General features: G+C 45.0%; 1 protein-coding gene across 3 annotated transcripts in view; it reads right to left on the bottom strand.

Annotated features, from left to right (window-relative positions):
- Window positions 1–16,506, bottom strand: part of LOC141086298 (D(4) dopamine receptor-like) — a 49,507-nt gene extending 33,001 nt beyond the window's left edge. For 2 of the 3 annotated variants that reach the window (XM_073572255.1, XM_073572253.1), the window contains exons 1-2: window positions 16,368–16,506; window positions 227–1,237 (exon numbers count right to left, since the gene is read on the bottom strand). In XM_073572255.1, coding sequence (XP_073428356.1) covers window positions 227–1,181 — 955 coding nt within the window. In that variant the 5' untranslated portion in view covers window positions 1,182–1,237; window positions 16,368–16,506. The remainder of the gene's footprint in view (window positions 1–226; window positions 1,238–16,367) is intronic. The other variant, XM_073572254.1, reaches the window with a different exon arrangement.
- Window positions 16,507–16,735: the final 229 nt, after the last annotated feature.

The following is a 16,735-nucleotide window of genomic DNA, read 5'->3' on the forward strand; positions in this document are numbered from 1 at the left end:
ATTCAGCACATTTTACTTCCTTGACAAAGGAATGCACAGATCACTAAGTGCATTGAGAATAGTAATTAACTGTAATAGAGTGAAAATAGAAATCTTTGTAATAACATGTACAAGTTCCATTATGGATTGCTAGGCATAATAAATATTTCTGGACTTGGGTTCCACTTCCACCAAAAGGTAAATTGGTATGGGATTGAAAATGCACACTGAAAAGAACATGTCTTACCATTATACAGGATAGTGATCATACATGGTGCCCAACATGCGTAGAATACACAGACAACTGGAACGAGGACCCTGGATGCAGCATCTCCCTTTCGTTGTCCCTTTCCTCCCGCTTCCTTGGTTATGAACACACTGGTATTTACTCCAAGCTGTTTTCTTGAAGGCACATTTTCACATACTGTAGGGATTCCCAATTTCTGACTTCTGCCAGCTAAGCACACGCTCATCCTTCGGCTCTGTTTTTTTGCCACCAGCCACAGACGAAGGTTGGCAAATGTGACTATAGCCGAGCAAGGGAAAAAGATGACTGTTGTGAGAAGTAGAGAGTAAGTCATATTACTGGCATAGTCTGGGTTACAGATAAGAGAGGCCCGGGAGAAATAGACACGTATTATTCTCCCACCAGGGATGGAAATAGGAAACAAGAAGATTGGTGGCAGCAACCAAGCTGCAGCAATCAATAACTTGACCCGGCGGCGGCTCATTACTCTGTTGTAGTGTAAGGGAAAGAAAACTGATACGTAGCGCTCCAGGCTAATGGTTGCCAGTGAGTAGATTGAGGAGGCAAATACGGAAGAATTAACGAAGGCCACTATGTGACAATATGACCCAATAGTAGAATTGACAGCATCTTCATCACCAGGTTCTAGAACAATGCTTCCATACAGATTAAGTGGCACTACTATCAAGGCCAATGTGACATCTGTGCCGGTCAAGGAGATTAGAATATACCGACTATTACTGGACCAGCCAGAAACTGACGAGACAATGACTAAAAGAACAAAAACGTTCCCTAAGATGATTAGACAACCAAGTGCCGTGATGATGCCCATTTTCAGTACATGATTACCATCAGTGAACCAGCCTTCCATCATGCGATTCTGATTCATCGTTATGGAGCTTGAATTCCATGTTGATACATTTGTCAAGGCTTTGAGAAAAAATGATGACAGCATAATGGCAACAGAAACAGATGGTCCAAAGCAAGGCGTTCAGGAACTGGACATGTATTCTACAAAGAAAGAGGTGCATAAATAGCAATCATTTCAAATCGTAAAATGTGTTAAAAGATTAGTCCTATATAATAAACCATATCTCAATCCAACTTCTGGGTTGCCACAGAGACTAAAAATGAAGGAGCTGTAGTACTAGTTTAGGGCTGCATCTTCTTCTGAATCTCCCCACATGGCGATGCTCCCAGTCATCTGGTTGCCCCTGTCCTCCCTTCCTGTGGGAATACAGGTTTGGTTGATTAGAGGGGGATATCCAGGGTCATTAAGGGACAGCTGACGCGGAGCGGGGGCATCAGTACAAATTAGGGTGTAGACACCTCCGCTGCTAGGTAGGGATCTCTAAATAGGGACATTAGGACTAGATCCTTCCCTCCCCCCACCCTAAAACAAAATAAATTAATTTGTTTTTTCAGCTACTGATTGAGCCTTTATCTTGTGTGCATATTTGTTTGGTTTATGGTAATTGGTGGTTGATGATTATTTTATACCCTTATATCCCTGGACTGCTTTAGTGTATTGGACTAAGCATCCTGGTTATTCAGTTTTATTGGTGGATTTGATATTTGTCCTTGATAATAGGGTTCAACAGGGTGATTAGGGATAGCCGCCATGAAGAGGGGGCGCCATTTGCATCTCAAGAGGATATCAACCTCCGCTGTTAGGTAGGGGCCTACTTGGGTCATATAGGTCCACTACATCCCCTATTTTTTAATCACTGCACATATTTGTGTGTGATTTTCCTTAAAAAATTTTTGTTCTGGTTTTAAATTTGATCAATTAATGATATCTTTTAACAATTAGTTTTTGCTTATGAGCCTGTATTTTATTCACCAGCCATACCCCAGGCAACTACTGCACAGAGGCATCCCTGAAGGGGATATAGTACTGCACACCCTTCATTCTCAGAGCTAGTGGGAGTCCCAGAGATCACATACCAATGGTCACAAAGTCAACCCATATCATGGGAACTAGCACCATTTAGTAGACAAATGCTAGGATGGAATTTCTAAACCAAATGATGCTACAATTATGCAGTTGCATAGGTCTCGTTTTAGGTTGTTTTGTTTCCACAACAGCTTGTGTCCTATGTTGCCTTTGAGTTATTTTTTACTACATGGTTATCACAACAGTGATTGACTTATTCTGTGGTATATAGTAATCCCCAAGAGTCATGGAGTTATCAATATTTGGGGTATGTTTGTGAATTAATTATTTTCGCACTGTAAGTTTTTTTCTTTCCACTTTAATATTTTTGCTTTCACCAAGGCAGATTTGACAATCACGGCAAGAGTATGGGATGCAATTTAACTGACCATGAGTCTCCCAATTTGACCTCTGCATCCTCATAGGCATATATGAGGCTGTTGAGTTTGGTCAGAAGACCAATAAAAGATTTGGTTATCGTGAGCCAGTGTCAAATGTTTGAAACTTGCATAGGTACAGTAGTTAAAGGGAACCAGACAGCTGATACATGTTGCCCATCCGTCAGACACTGGGGGTATTTTAAATTCTTTTCTACCTGATCTTTGTCCTCCTTTAATTTTCACATTCCTGCTTTACAACAGTCATAACATTTTTCTACTGATATACCAGTCTTCAGTCACAATTCTATTGCAGGAGATTTGTATTTTTTAATAACACCATTTAGTTTAACATTGAAAAACTTAAGTTCTTTCTGGGTTAGTATTAAAAAAAAGTTACAATATCTTCTTTGGGTGATTTCTTTTTTTTTTTTTTTGCCATGCTCACCATGGGGTACATATTTGGGTGACCTATATTGCCATCCAAAAACGTAATAAAAAGGTATTTCAAATTGCTTAACTTTTGTAATTTTTTTTTTTTTAAATAATGAAAAATAGATTTTTTTCATTAGAGAACTTAAACACTTAACAGCTAAATTTTGTATTAAGATTTGTCTCTTCAAGTCCAGAAACAAAAAAAAAAAAAAAAAAAACAGAATTATTATGCAGAGAAAGCATCAGACACAAATGCAGCAAATGGCACCAGAAGGACCCAATTGACTAATCTGATTCATCTGGCACCCTTTCCGTTGTCCATTATTTTAATGAAGTAAAAAGTAAAGCAAAGTAAAGAATTACGAGGCGCGAGTCTTTGCAGAACTGTGAACATGCAATTGCTTGAATGTATTTGTAATACCCTCCAATACTTTTATATGAAGATATGTACACTAGTGATGAGCGAGCACTAAAATGCTCGGGTGCTCATTGCTCGGGTCAAGCAAATTAGAATGCTTGGGTGCTCGACCTGAGCAGCAAGACCAATGTAAGTCTATGGGAAACACAAGCATTTTTGCCGCAACCCCGGGGTCTTTTTAGGGTCTAAAAATGTTGGAAATCGATGGGAAAAGTGCTCATATAACATGGGAACATCATGGGGAATACCACTGGAAGCATTTCTGACTCCCAGGTCACTGCTATGAACAATGTTGTCAGAGTCTTATGCCACTTTTACAGGTGCACAATAAAACATACAAAAACAGAACCAAAATGGATTTTCCTAGGAAATGTTAAGGCACATCCTTTCCAGGGTAATGATTTCTATGTAAGGCCAAATAACCCTAAACAAAAAATGTTCCTCCACCACTTGGGCTATGTTCACACATAGTGTTTTTGATGCGTTTTTCAACTTTAGCATTGCTTTCAACCAAGAGAAATGCATTCACTGGGAAATGTCATTTGAACGTTTTGCAACCTTATCTGGCCATGTAGTGCGTGACACATCAGACACATCCTGCTTCATTTATGAAAGAGGGACTCTGCAAGTCACAAAGCCCATTTTTATAGTGCCAGCAGTCAGCCCTCAGTATTCTTAGAGAGCCATCAGCTGGCTATGCTTTGTTGTTCCCATTATTAAAGAGTGGGTCTCATACTGTCATTGCCTATGCAGTAAGTGGCAGGGCAGCCCAAAATTTGGATGCACCCCAATAACCCATTGAACAGACATCCTGGATGGCCACATGCAACCAAAGCTTCCATTATTCATTTTGTTCTCCCATACTGTTTGCTTATGCATTGAATGCAAGGTCTGCCCTGCACTAAAGTTACACGCATCCCAATTAGCCTTTGAACTGACGTACTGAATGGCAACATGAAACCAAAGTTCCCATTATGAATCATTTGGTACTCCCATAAAGTTTTCCCATGAAGTGAATGCAAGGCCTGCTCCAAATTTACATGCACCACTATCCCCCTTGTAATAAATATGGAGGATGGCCTCCGAAAAATGTTTTCCCAGTTTAAAAGAGCTGGTCTCCTATACTTGTAATGTCCATATATTAAGTGTGTGGGCTGACAAACACTTCCCCCTGGGGGTACACCTCGACATACTGTGTAAACATTATTTGTACAGGCATTCTTTGTACAGACACCCTTGAAAAAAACTTGGCTGTTATCACATCAGGGTGAACATCACAGAACATGTTCACCCTGGTGATCTAGTGGTGGGGGCTGATGAGGATGAGAAGGAAAATGATAACGGCAAATAGGCAAAATCAGGAAGCGTATACCCACGTGTGGGTGTGAAGAGGTGCATGGAAATATACCTCCCACAAAATGACACTGGATTTGAGGTTATGTTTCGCGGTCAACATTCAGTGGTGTAGAGAAGTCTGGCCCAATCCAGCCCTTGTTCATATCTACAAGAGTCAGCCTGTCAGCAATTTCAGTTGACTGGTGGATGCACTTATCAGTTATAACTCCACCAGCGGCACTAAAAACCCACTCAGACAAAACACTAGCGGCAGGGCAGGCCTGGACCTCCAAGGCATGGAGAGCCAGTTCATGCCATGTGTCAGCTTGGATACCCAATAATTAAAAGGCACAGAGGAGGTTGGTACTGTCAGCAAGGTACTCCCTCAGCATCTTCCAAACCTTTGCACTCCTTGTGAGAGTACCCCGCACCTCAGGGCCAGTGCGATGGGAGAGTTTGAGAAAACTCTCCCAGAACTTTGCCAGTGTTCCCCTGCCTCTGCTGTATTGCAGTTGTGTCTCTCACCTGTACTCCTTGGTTGTCCAACAAACTGACCTATGCCACCAGCGTTTTTAGATAAAAAAAAAATTTCTTTAATAATTCCACAACAAAGACCCTCTGGTACTGCCCCATTTTAGTAGACCTGTCTGCCTCTGAAAAAAAAGATTGAAAGTTCTCCTTGTAGTGTGGGTCTAGAAGTGTCACTAACCAGTAACGAGTGTCACCAAAAACTTTGAGAATGGGAGGGTCACAGGAAAGGCAGAGTAACAAAACTCAGCCATTCCACATTGGAATGACATGAGGCTGGGCTGTGTGTAATCACCCTGTATGGTTCCTTGCTCCATCTCAATGTGCTCTGCCTGCAATGCATCCTCTTTCATTGTGAGTAAAGAGCTTTTCAGCATGCAGAGAAGTGGGATGCTAATTATGGTATCATTGTCGCTCACTATCTTGGTGGACTCCTCAAAGTTTTGTAGGATGGTACATATGTTTGACATCCATGTCCACTCCTGAGGTCTTATGTGTGGAGTCTGAACTGAATAACAATGGCCTTGTTGATGCTGGTAGTCAACAACTGCCCTCTTCTGCGCACAAATCCTTTGCAACATATGCAGTGTAGAGTCCAACGCATATCACACACCAGTCTGTGAGCCAGAAGCTGCAAACACTGCTGAAGCTTGGCAAGGGCGGCGGAAGCTGTAGCTAACATTCTAAAATAGGCACACAGGCAGCGTACTTTTACAAGCGGATCCGGCAGCTCTGGGTAGATTGAGAAACCATTGACCAGTGAGGTTAAGCACATGAGCCAGGCATGGTAGGTGTTTGAGCTCGGCTTGCCTCAGAGCCACCACCAGGTTCCGGTCATTGTCACACATGACCATGCCTGGCTGTATGTTCAGTGGTGTCAGCCACAGATCTGCCTGCTCTTCCAGAGCAGTCCACAACTCTTCAGCATTGTGCAGTTTGTCACCTAAGCATATTATCTTCAGCACAGCCTGTTGCCACTTGGCTGAGGCAGTGCTTCCAGCTTGTAACTGATGTGGTCATTTCAGAGATGGAAGCTGAAGAGAAGGAGTTTGCAGGAGCTGTAGACTGTGGGGGCAACCGTGATTGACTTAGCGCCCGCAATACTTGGCATTGGGAGGTCGTGTTCCATCCCAAGGTCTGACTGGGTCCCAGCTTCCACTATGTTAACCAGTGTGCCATCAGTGAGATGTACCATCCCTGCCCACAAGCACTTGTCCCCACATGTCTGTGGTTAGGTGGACTTTCCCAGTAACATTGTTGAGGGCATGGGTAATTTTGTAGGACACGTGCTTGTATAATGACAGAACAGCACACCAGGAGAAATAATGGCAGCTGGGGACCAAGTACCTTGGGACGGCTGCCGCAAACAGGTTGTGGAAAGCTTCTGTCTCCAAGAGCCTAAAAGGCAACAATTCGAGCGCAAGCAGATGAGAAATGTGTGAATTTAGTACTGTGGCCTGTGTGGTGTTGGCTGCGTATTTCTGCCTGCGTTCCAGTGACTATGGTATGGACAACTGAAGGCTGTGCTGTGACAAGGACGTAGACATGCTTGATAATGGTGCTAGTTGAGTGTGGGCATCTTTGCATGCACTGTGGACAGGGGTTTGGCTTGCATGCACAACAGCGAAAGAAGCAGTGCTGTCACCCGCAGACACTGTTCCTGGAGCCTTGTATTTGGCCCACAAAGTTGGGTGCTTTGCTGCCATGTGCCTGATCATGCTGGAGGTGGTCAGGATGGTAGGTTTGCTACCCTTGCTGATGTGGGCATGGCAGGTGGTGCAAATGGCCTGTTTGGCGTTATTGGCAGAGTCTTTAAAAACCAACCAGAATCGGGAAAACCTAACAGCTGTACTGCCAACTTCCAACATGTTGGTGTTAGGAGGAATGGTTTCCCGCCTTCTGTCTGCGGCCACCACACTGCTTCTTCCTGCCTGTTGGGGTGCTATTCCTCCCTCCCCATGTGTGCTGCTGTCCTCCTGCCAGGTTGTCAGTTACTATATCTTCCACCAGCTTGTCTTCCACTTCCACATCCTGGTCCACCTCCTGACTTTCTGGCAATTGTGTCATCATCCACCTCTTGTGAAACATTCCCACTAGCTCCTTCGTGTGACCGTGGCTGATCAAATATTTGGGCATCGCTGCATGCAATCTTATCTTGCCTCACTTCAAGTGGACCAGGCGGGAGGCCCAAATCTATAAATGGAAAAGTGAACAGCTCTTCGGAGTGTCCAAGTGTAGGATCAGTTGTCTCCGGGCACTCAGCATTTTGGGAAGAAGGAGGATCAGGGTGAGGAATATGCATTCCAGACTAACAGCTACTCAGACTTGACTGTGTGGAAGCATGGCCTCGACGTTTACTACAAATGGCTGAATTTGGAGCAAACTTCTATGTGATCTGTGTGCGAGAAAACCACAGTTTAAAATATGTGGCCTGTATTTTTATTGTATTACAAGAAAATAGTGTCAAGAAATAGGGTAACACAACAAAAACAGTTGAATGGAGGCCTCAAATGCCACAATTTGTAGCCCACAGATAGATTAGGCACGCGAAGGAGATACTACACTTTCAAATATCTGGCCTATATATTTTTTTGGCCAATAAAATTGGGTCAATAAGTAGGCTAAGACACAACTAAAGCAATTCTATGGAGGCCTGAAGTGGCACAATTTTGACCGCAAAACCAAGTGGAAAATATCTGCCCTGTAGCTAAATATTTTTTTTTCGCCATCAAAATGGTGTCAGGAAATTGTATAATACAGTCCAAAAAACTTTTACAGTACCACAAAAATGGCAGAATTTTCTGCACACTCAGATGTGATCGCTAGGATGGACAAACCCATTTAAAATAGCTGGGTTTTCATGCTGTACTATGAAAAGGATCTGGCTGTGTTCTGCAGTGTCAACAAGCAAATGGAGAAAAAAAAAAAAAAAAAAAAAAAAACACGTGCTCTGGATTGCTTTTGAATAGAACATGGATTTTTGTGAGAACTCACCGTAAAATCTTTTTCTCCGAGACGCTCATTGGGGGACACAGACTGTGGGTGTATGCTTCTGCCGCTAGGAGGCTGACACTAAGTGAAAAAAGCGGTTAGCTCCTCCTCCGCAGTATACACCCTCGCCCCTATTGTGGGCGGAAATCAGTTTGGTGCCAAAGCAGTAGGAGGACAACAAAATCAGCTTTAATACAGGTACAACATGTCTAATGAAAAACACCACCCCTATATCAAATAAGTAAACATACATTTTTTTAAACAAAACAAGAGCCAACTGGCTAATAGGGTGGGTGCTGTGTCCCCCAATGAGCGTCTCAGAAAAGGATTTTATGGTGAGTTCTCACAAAAATCCATGTTTCTCCTTCGCCTCATTGGGGGACACAGACTGTGGGATGTCCAAAAGCAGTCCCTGGGTGGGAGATTGACTCACCGATCCAAGCTACATGCACCTCTTGTTTAAAGGTGCGCCACCTCTGCTTGGAGAATCCTTCTACCCAGGCTCGCATCCGCTGAGGCCTGAGTATGGATATTGTAATGTTTGGCAAATGTGTGCAGGCTGGACCAGATTGCTGCTTTGCAAACCTGTTCCGTCAAAGCTTGATGCCGAAGCGCCCAAGAGGCGCCCACAGCCCGAGTAGAATGCGCTCCGATCCCTGCTGGAATCGGCATGCCTCTAATGTGGTAGGACTCCTGAATAGTCAAACGAATCCATCTGGCTATGGTCGATTTTGAGGCAGCGATTCCCTTCCTGCGACGTTCGGGGAGCACGAACAGCGTGTCCGTCTGATGAAAGGGCGTCGTCCTCGACACGTACCTCCGGAGGGCTCTTACCAGGTCTAACGTGTGAAGAGCCTTTTCCACACGGTGCACTGGTGCTGGACAAGGCAAGACAACATCCTCATTAATGTGAAATGAGGACACAACCTTCGGGAGAAAAGGAGGGTCTGGTCTGAGCACCAACTTATGCTTATGGAAAGGGAGGAATGGAGCTCGGCAGGATAGGGCCACCAGCTCCGAGACCCACCTGATAGAAGTGATGGCCACCAGGAACACCACTTTCCAGGAAAGGTACCTCAAAGTCACATCCTGCATTGGTTCAAATGGAGCTTCCTGCAGAACACTTAGTACCAGGTTAAGGTCCCAGGCGTCCATAGGCGCCCTATAGGGAGGTACCAAATGGGAGACTCCCTGGATAAAAGTCTTCACCTGCAAATTGGTATCAATTCTGTGCTGGAACAAAACAGATAAGGCCGATATTTGTCTCCTGAGGGAATTCGGGGCCAAGCTTGAGTCTAGGCCCGACTGGAGAAAAGCCAAGATGTTGGGGGACCGAGAATCTCAGCGGAGAAACACCACGGCCTCGACACCAAGCGAAGAACACCTTCCAGGTGTGGTGGTAAACTCATGCTTAAGCAGGCTTCCAGGCACTAATCATTGTAGTGACCACCTTGCTCCCGAACCCTGCCTGGGTTAGAATCCAAGATTCAATGGCCATGCCGTCAAACACAGGGCCCCCAAGTTCGGGTGGCAAATCGGCCCTTGAGAAAGTAGATCCGGGCGCTCTGGTATACGCCAAGGGACGTCGGCAAGTAGCAGCATTAGATCTGCGTACCACACTCGACGGGGCCAATCTGGGGCCAGCAGGATTGCCTGCACCCCTTCCGTCTTGATCTTCTTGACAACTCCCGAAGTAGTGGCAGCGGGGGAAAGATACAGGAGGCGAAACTGGTTCCATGGCAGAGCCAACGCATCCACCGCGATTGCCTGCAGGTCCCTGGCCCGAGCGACATATGTGGGCACCTTGGCGTTCACTCTGGAAGCCATCAGGTCCACATCCAGTGTTCCCCACCGCTGACAAATCTGCTGGAAGACTTGGGGATTTAGAGACCACTCTCCGGCCGCAAGACCCTCCCGGCTGAGAAAGTCTGCTGCCCAGTTTTCCACACCCGGGATGTGAACTGCTGAAATTACCGAGTAGTTTCCTTCGGCCCACTGAAGAATATGCCCTACCTCACGCATGGTTGCTCTGCTGCGAGTGCCCCCTTGGAGATTTATGTAAGCCACCGCCGTGGCGTTGTCCAATTGAATTCGGACAGGGCGGCCTGCTAGGAGGTGATGAAACTTCTGGAGTGCCAGCCGAATTGCTCGTATCTCTAACAAATTGATCGGGAGGCGTGCCTCCTGTGGCGACCACCATCTCTGGGTTGTGTGGTGGTGAAACACCGCTCCCCAGCCGAGGAGACTGGCGTCGGTTGTCACTACCAGCCAATGGTCTGGGAGAAATGGTTTCCCCTGGGTCAGAGAGGAACTGGTTATCCACCATCCGAGAGACTGTCTGACCTGAGAGGACAGACGACACTGCCGATCGAGCGTGAAAGGGCTCTTGTCCCAAGCTGACAGGAGGGTGTGCTGCAGGGGGCGAAGATGGAACTGGGTGAAAGGTATCGCTTCCATTGCTGCCACCATTTTTCATAGAATCCTCATCCCAGATCGGATGGTATAACGGACTGGTTGGCGAAGTGCCCGGACTCCCTGCCGGAGAGCCAGTACCTTTACCCGAGGGAGAATCACCAACCCTCGGTAAGTGTCGAAGATCATTCCCAAGAAGGAGATCTTCTGAGCTGGCACCAGTGATGACTTCTTTGCATTGACCAACCACCCTAAGCGGGCAAGCGTATCCAGCGTGATGCTGACATTTTCCTTGCACGCCTGTATTGAAGGGCCTTTGACCAAGAGGTCGTCCAGGTCTGCCTCAAGAATGCAGTATGGCCATGACAACTACCATAACCTTTGTGAACACTCTGGGAGCTGTGGCTAGCCCGAAGGGTAGCGCTACGAACTGAAAATTTTGATCGTTGATGGCGAAGCGTAGGAACCTCTGATGAGGAGGAAAAATGGGAATATGCAGGTATGCATCTTGGATGTCTATTGAGGCCAAGTATTCTCCCTGCTCCATGGCCGATATGACTGAACGGAGAGACTCCATCTGAAAATGTCTGATCCTGACGAATCTGTTCAGAAGCTTCAGGTCCAACACAGGCCTGACCGACCCATCCTTTTTGGGAACCGCAAAGAGGTTGGAATAGAATCCCTGAGCTCTTTTGGGATCCGGCAATGGAATAATGACTCCGTTGTGCTGGAGCGATTTGATGGCTCCCAATAGAACCCTTGCCTGGGCATCTACCCTGGGAAGCCAGGAAAGAAAAAACCGTCTTGGAGGGCATCTGACAAATTCTATTTTGTAACCTGAGTACACCAATTCTTCTACTCATGCGTCGTAAGAGACATTGGCCCAGATGTGGTGAAACCAGAGTAGGCAGCCACCCACCCTGCTGGTGTCGTCTGGTAAAGGCCTCAAGTCATTTGGCTGATGATCTTTGGGATCTGGATCCTCTCGATCTGGCCCGTTGAGCATGCATTCTCCAGAAAGGGTTGGCTCTATATGAGACCTGCCGCTCCCTATCCTGGTTGGGGCGGCGTGAGGCGGCGGAATTGGGCCCTGTAGTCCACCCTGGGTTGCGAAAGGCCCGAAAACGTGCCTCAAAAGGGTGACGAAAAAGCGGTTTGACCTTTTGTTGAGGGAGAAACCCGCTCTTTCCTCCTGTGGAGTCGAAGATAAGTTGGTCCAACTTTTCCCCAAATAGGCGGCCGCACTGATAAGACAGGGAAGTCAAGGACTTCATAGAAGTAGAATCGGCTCGCCATGTCCTCAACCACAGGGCTCTTCTGATAGAGACTGCATTAGCGGCAGCAAGTGCCGAACTATTGGCCGCATCCAAAGACACATTAATTACATAGTCTCCGGCCATCGCCATCTGACCTGCGACCTCCGAAATCTCTGCAGGTAGATCCTGTTCCTGCGCGATCTTGTTTAATGTTTCTGACCATGATATCATGGCCTTAGTTACCCAAGTTGCTGCGAACGAGGGAGCGAATGCAGACCCTGACGTCGCATATACTGACTGAGCTAAGTTCTCAATAAGGCGGTCCGTGGGATTCTTAATGGAGGAAACACTAGAGACAGATAACAGGGTATTAGTGGCCAGGCGTGAAACCGGCAGATCCACCATCAGGGATTCCATCCATTTTTTACGGAGGTCCGGAGCAAACGGATACCTTGTTTCAAGCGCTTTTTGACCCGAGAAGCGCCGGTCTGGACATTCTCTATTCCGCTGCACTATGTCCTCAAACTCAGGTTGAGGGGAAAAAATTCTGTGCGGGTGCTTCACTCGCTTAAATGCCACCTTATGCCCCGTAGCCGCTGCAGGATCATCCTCAATCCCCAGGGTCTGATTGACGGCTTCTATGAGGGTATCCACTGAATCACGTGACCCTGGAGTATCCAGGCCAAGGGGCTCATCTGAGTCGCAATCCGAGGTCTGCTCGCTATCAACCACTGGTGACGGGGAGCGAGAAGCAGAGCTTACGGATGCCAAGGCACCGGATGGACTGGGCGACACCATGTAGATTCGTTTCCTCCGGGTCTGCCTGGAGTGAGAGCGGCCCCTGCAGGCCGGAGGCTCTAGTGAGGTGGAGGTTCCTTCTAAAGACAGCGAGCCACAGTCCCTGCTCCTATCTGGGGCTTGAAGGGACTCTATTGCTCTCGTAAGCGACGCCATGGATTGTGACAGTGATCGGGCCCACTCTGGGGGATTTGACACATTGATCGCGGTCTTTAAACGCAGTGGCAATGAGTATTTGTGAAATCACGTCCAATTTGCTCGAACAGTTAAACGCAGCTGGTCAAAAATGGGTAGTGCAAATCCTGCGTGGGTTTTTTTGATTCATTATGTGGGAACATGGCCTGAAGGTTGTGGTGTAGTTTTGAGCTGTACTAAAATGCTTAGAGTAAAACAAATCTTAAAAAAATAGCTGTATATTTCAGTGCTATAAATCGCTTACTACTTTCTACTACCTGTATATCAGGGTGACGCTAACGAGACAAAATTTGAGCAAAAAAAAAATTTTAACTTCAAATCGACAGGTATAGGAGTGTGGATAATACAAGTGCCAAATTTAAAGTAGGAAAAATATATCATATCGCGATGACCGCAGCAAGCTGCTAAAATGTGTAAAAAAAAAAAAAAGAAAATGGTGCACAAGTCTTTCAGGCAAGTCTGCTCCGAAATCTGCCTGAAAAAGCACAAAGTGTTTAAAATAATGACCATAAGAATGCTAAAAACTTGCTGTGCATATATTCAGGCTATCTGAGCTTCTTTAAACCGCTTCAGGATTCAAAGGCCGCAAACCAGGTAAAAAAAAAATAAAAAATATGAGAGACAGAGAGACACAGAGAGACACAGAGAGACACAGAGAGACACACAGAGAGACACACAGAGAGACACACAGAGAGACACACAGAGAGACACACAGAGAGACACAGAGAGACACACAGAGAGACACAGAGAGACACAGAGAGACACAGAGAGAATCCGCCATTGTCTGGAGGATCCGCCGCCCAAAAAAACGTTGCAAGCTCCGTTTGGAAATCATTGAGGATGTTGACGGACACCAACATTTTGGCGGATCCTCACAAAAACGGATGCAACGGACGGCAATCCGTCAAGATCCGCCAATAATGAAAGTCAATGGGGAAAAAAACGGATCCGCAATGAAAAATGGCGGATTCGTTTTTTTTCCAAAAAAACTGTACATCACAATGTGGATATGCAGCGTTTCTGCGTGGTAAAATCCACTGCAAATCTGCATCGTGTGCACACAGCCTAAATCCGCAGCATGTCAGTTCTTTCTGCGGATTCCGCAGCGGTTTGACTCCTGTTCCATTGTCCAGGTGTCAAACCGCAGGGGAAAACCGCTGGCAAATCCGCAGATAAACCGCAGGTCACTTTACCTGCGGTTTTACCTGCAAATCCGCGCGGAAAAATCTGCAGGTGAATCCGCACTGTGTGCACTCACCCTTATACTGATTAAAATGATACCTGAGATGATGAAATCCGTCTTGTGATTGTTTAGTCTTTATTTCTAGTTTTCAGTTAATGATATACTCGCACTCCGGGGCGGTCTGTGGGGGTGATCATCTTGATGAAGACAATTTTTTTTCCCTCTAGCAAAATGGCGCCGGCAGCACCTGTGCAGTAACATCTATCGGATTGCTCGCTGATAGATGCAATTGCGCAGGCGTCGGCATTTTGAGAAACATTTATTCTGAAAAAAAGGCTATATGACTAAATAAAACAAATTAATGCATATTATAAAGGCGATCATGCTGCAGCGCAGGCGGCCGCGCCTGCTAAATGTGTTTTTTTCTCTCAATGCTTATAATATTCAGTATGAAAAATAGGGATAAAAAATTCCAAGGTGGGTGACATTGGAAAAAAAAAAGTACAATTTGAAAATTGGGTTTTATTTTACCATGTTCACTAAAGGTTAAAACTGACTTATGATTCTCCAGGTCATTACGAGTACACAGATACCAAACATGTCTAGGTTTTTTTTTTTTTTTTTCTATTTAAAAGGGGAAAAAAAAAAAATTCTAAAGCTTGTATAAAAATTTAAAAGTGGCACCATTTTCCAAGACCCGTAGCATCTCCATTTTTCAGGACCTGGGACTGGGTGATGGCTTATTTTTTGAGCGCTGAGCTGACTTTCTTATTTATACCATTTTGGGGTAGACAACATGTTTTCATCGCCTATTATTGCATTTTATTGCAATGTTGCAGCGACCAAAAAAAAAAAAAAAAACTTTATTCTGGAGTTTGATTTTTTTCGTTGCCCTGTTTACCAATTGGATTAATTATTTTTACATTTTGATAGATCAGGAGTTTGTATTTTTTATTATGGTTTTATTTTGAATAGGGCAAAAGGGGGGGTGATTTGAACTTTTATATTTAATATTTAAATTTTATATATTTTTTTTAACTTTTCATTTACGTTAGTAGTCTGCTTAGGATACTTGAAGCTGCGATCGTCTGTGCTACACATAGCAGGGCTGAAGGAGAACTGTCATCCATGAATGACAGCCACGGGGCAGCTCTCATAGCAGATTAGCAATGACAACCACAAGGGTCTCTTGCAGACCCTGGGTTGTCATGTCAACCCATTGGCGCCCAGTGATCATGTAACAGGAGCTCCAATGGGCAGAACTAGTGACGTGCATCCAGTTTGCGCAAGTTAAGTTGACAGCGTCACTAAGCATGCCAACAGCCACAGGTGGATGTTTTGAGCAACTGATCAGATCAGCTGTGATGTATCTAAAAACAAGCGGTCAGCGCTGGAGACTGCATCAAATGCCAGGACACAACCTAGGACGTACCTATACTTTATCAATCGTAAAGGGGTAAATATTCATATGAACTATTGAGGTGAAGACCTTGTGCCAGAAAGGAAATTTGGGTGATTGATTTAGGCCCAGATACATAAAGGGGGGGGGTGCATAATAAAGTCAGACCCCCCCCCCCATTAATAAAACCAGCAGGTACCTGGCCATAAACCTTACTCCAGTTGGGCACTGGGGTAAGATATGTACCGTAAGGTATGTCACAGTTTGTCATGAATTAGAAGAGCTGTGGCATGACCCCCAGTCCTTATCCCACCCAACTTCACCCACTTGGGCAGAGCTGGTGTGAAAACGTCAAGAGGTGACAAATTTTAGTATAATTCCACATTGTAAAAAAAATGTGTGACTTTTAAAGTGATTTGACAGAATGAAAATCGCTTTGATGAATTGTGGCCATAGTGGCAATAATAATCAGATCCAGTCATGTGAATAAAGCAAAACCTTTACCAAGAAATTAAGAGCGTAAATAAAGTTTACATTTGCACATTTACCCACCATATTTGGAAAATGTGTCAAATTGCACAGCGCTCACTGCGAAATATACATCGCAGGAGACTTAGCAAAACTAATACCAGGCGCTATAAAGACGGTGCCCATAAAAAAAAAAAAAAAAAAAAACATAAGGTCTAATATTTTGAACTGCAGGTTAATGGTGATAGTGGGAATCAGATTATGACGTTTGGCTTGTTTCAGTTTTGATAAATCGTTGCTTTGTATACAAAGACCCAGTATACTAATGTCAATTAATAAATACATCTATACCAACTCAATGTGAGGAGCTCTACATAGATGAAAAACAATGTTTTGCATTGATCGCTTACTTTCGGTTCTTTTGTAAATCTGCTTTTCTCTTGACAGGAAATCCTCACCTGAAATACCAAGGGCATCTGGGGGTAATAAAAAAAAAAAAGCCTCCCAGCTGTCTGTAATTGCCTTATATAGATGATGAAGACCAGCAGGGGCAGCAGAGAGCCCGATATAGCTGCCTCCCATTACTCAGATGTCTATGCTGTTTCTATGCCAAGAACATCAAAGAATATGCCATAAGCTTCATGTCAAAAGACACATAAATAGAATAAATTGATTGCATTTATAATACACAACCCGTATACCCTATTTGCTATCCCACACTTTTGTACTGCAGATGTCATAAAGAAATGTCATGTCTATGTACTGTCAAAATATGTCA

Source organism: Dendrobates tinctorius, unplaced genomic scaffold, assembly GCF_039654945.1.
Source record: "Dendrobates tinctorius isolate UK_male_01 unplaced genomic scaffold, ASM3965494v1 ptg000031l, whole genome shotgun sequence".
Taxonomy (NCBI): Eukaryota; Metazoa; Chordata; class Amphibia; order Anura; family Dendrobatidae; genus Dendrobates; species Dendrobates tinctorius.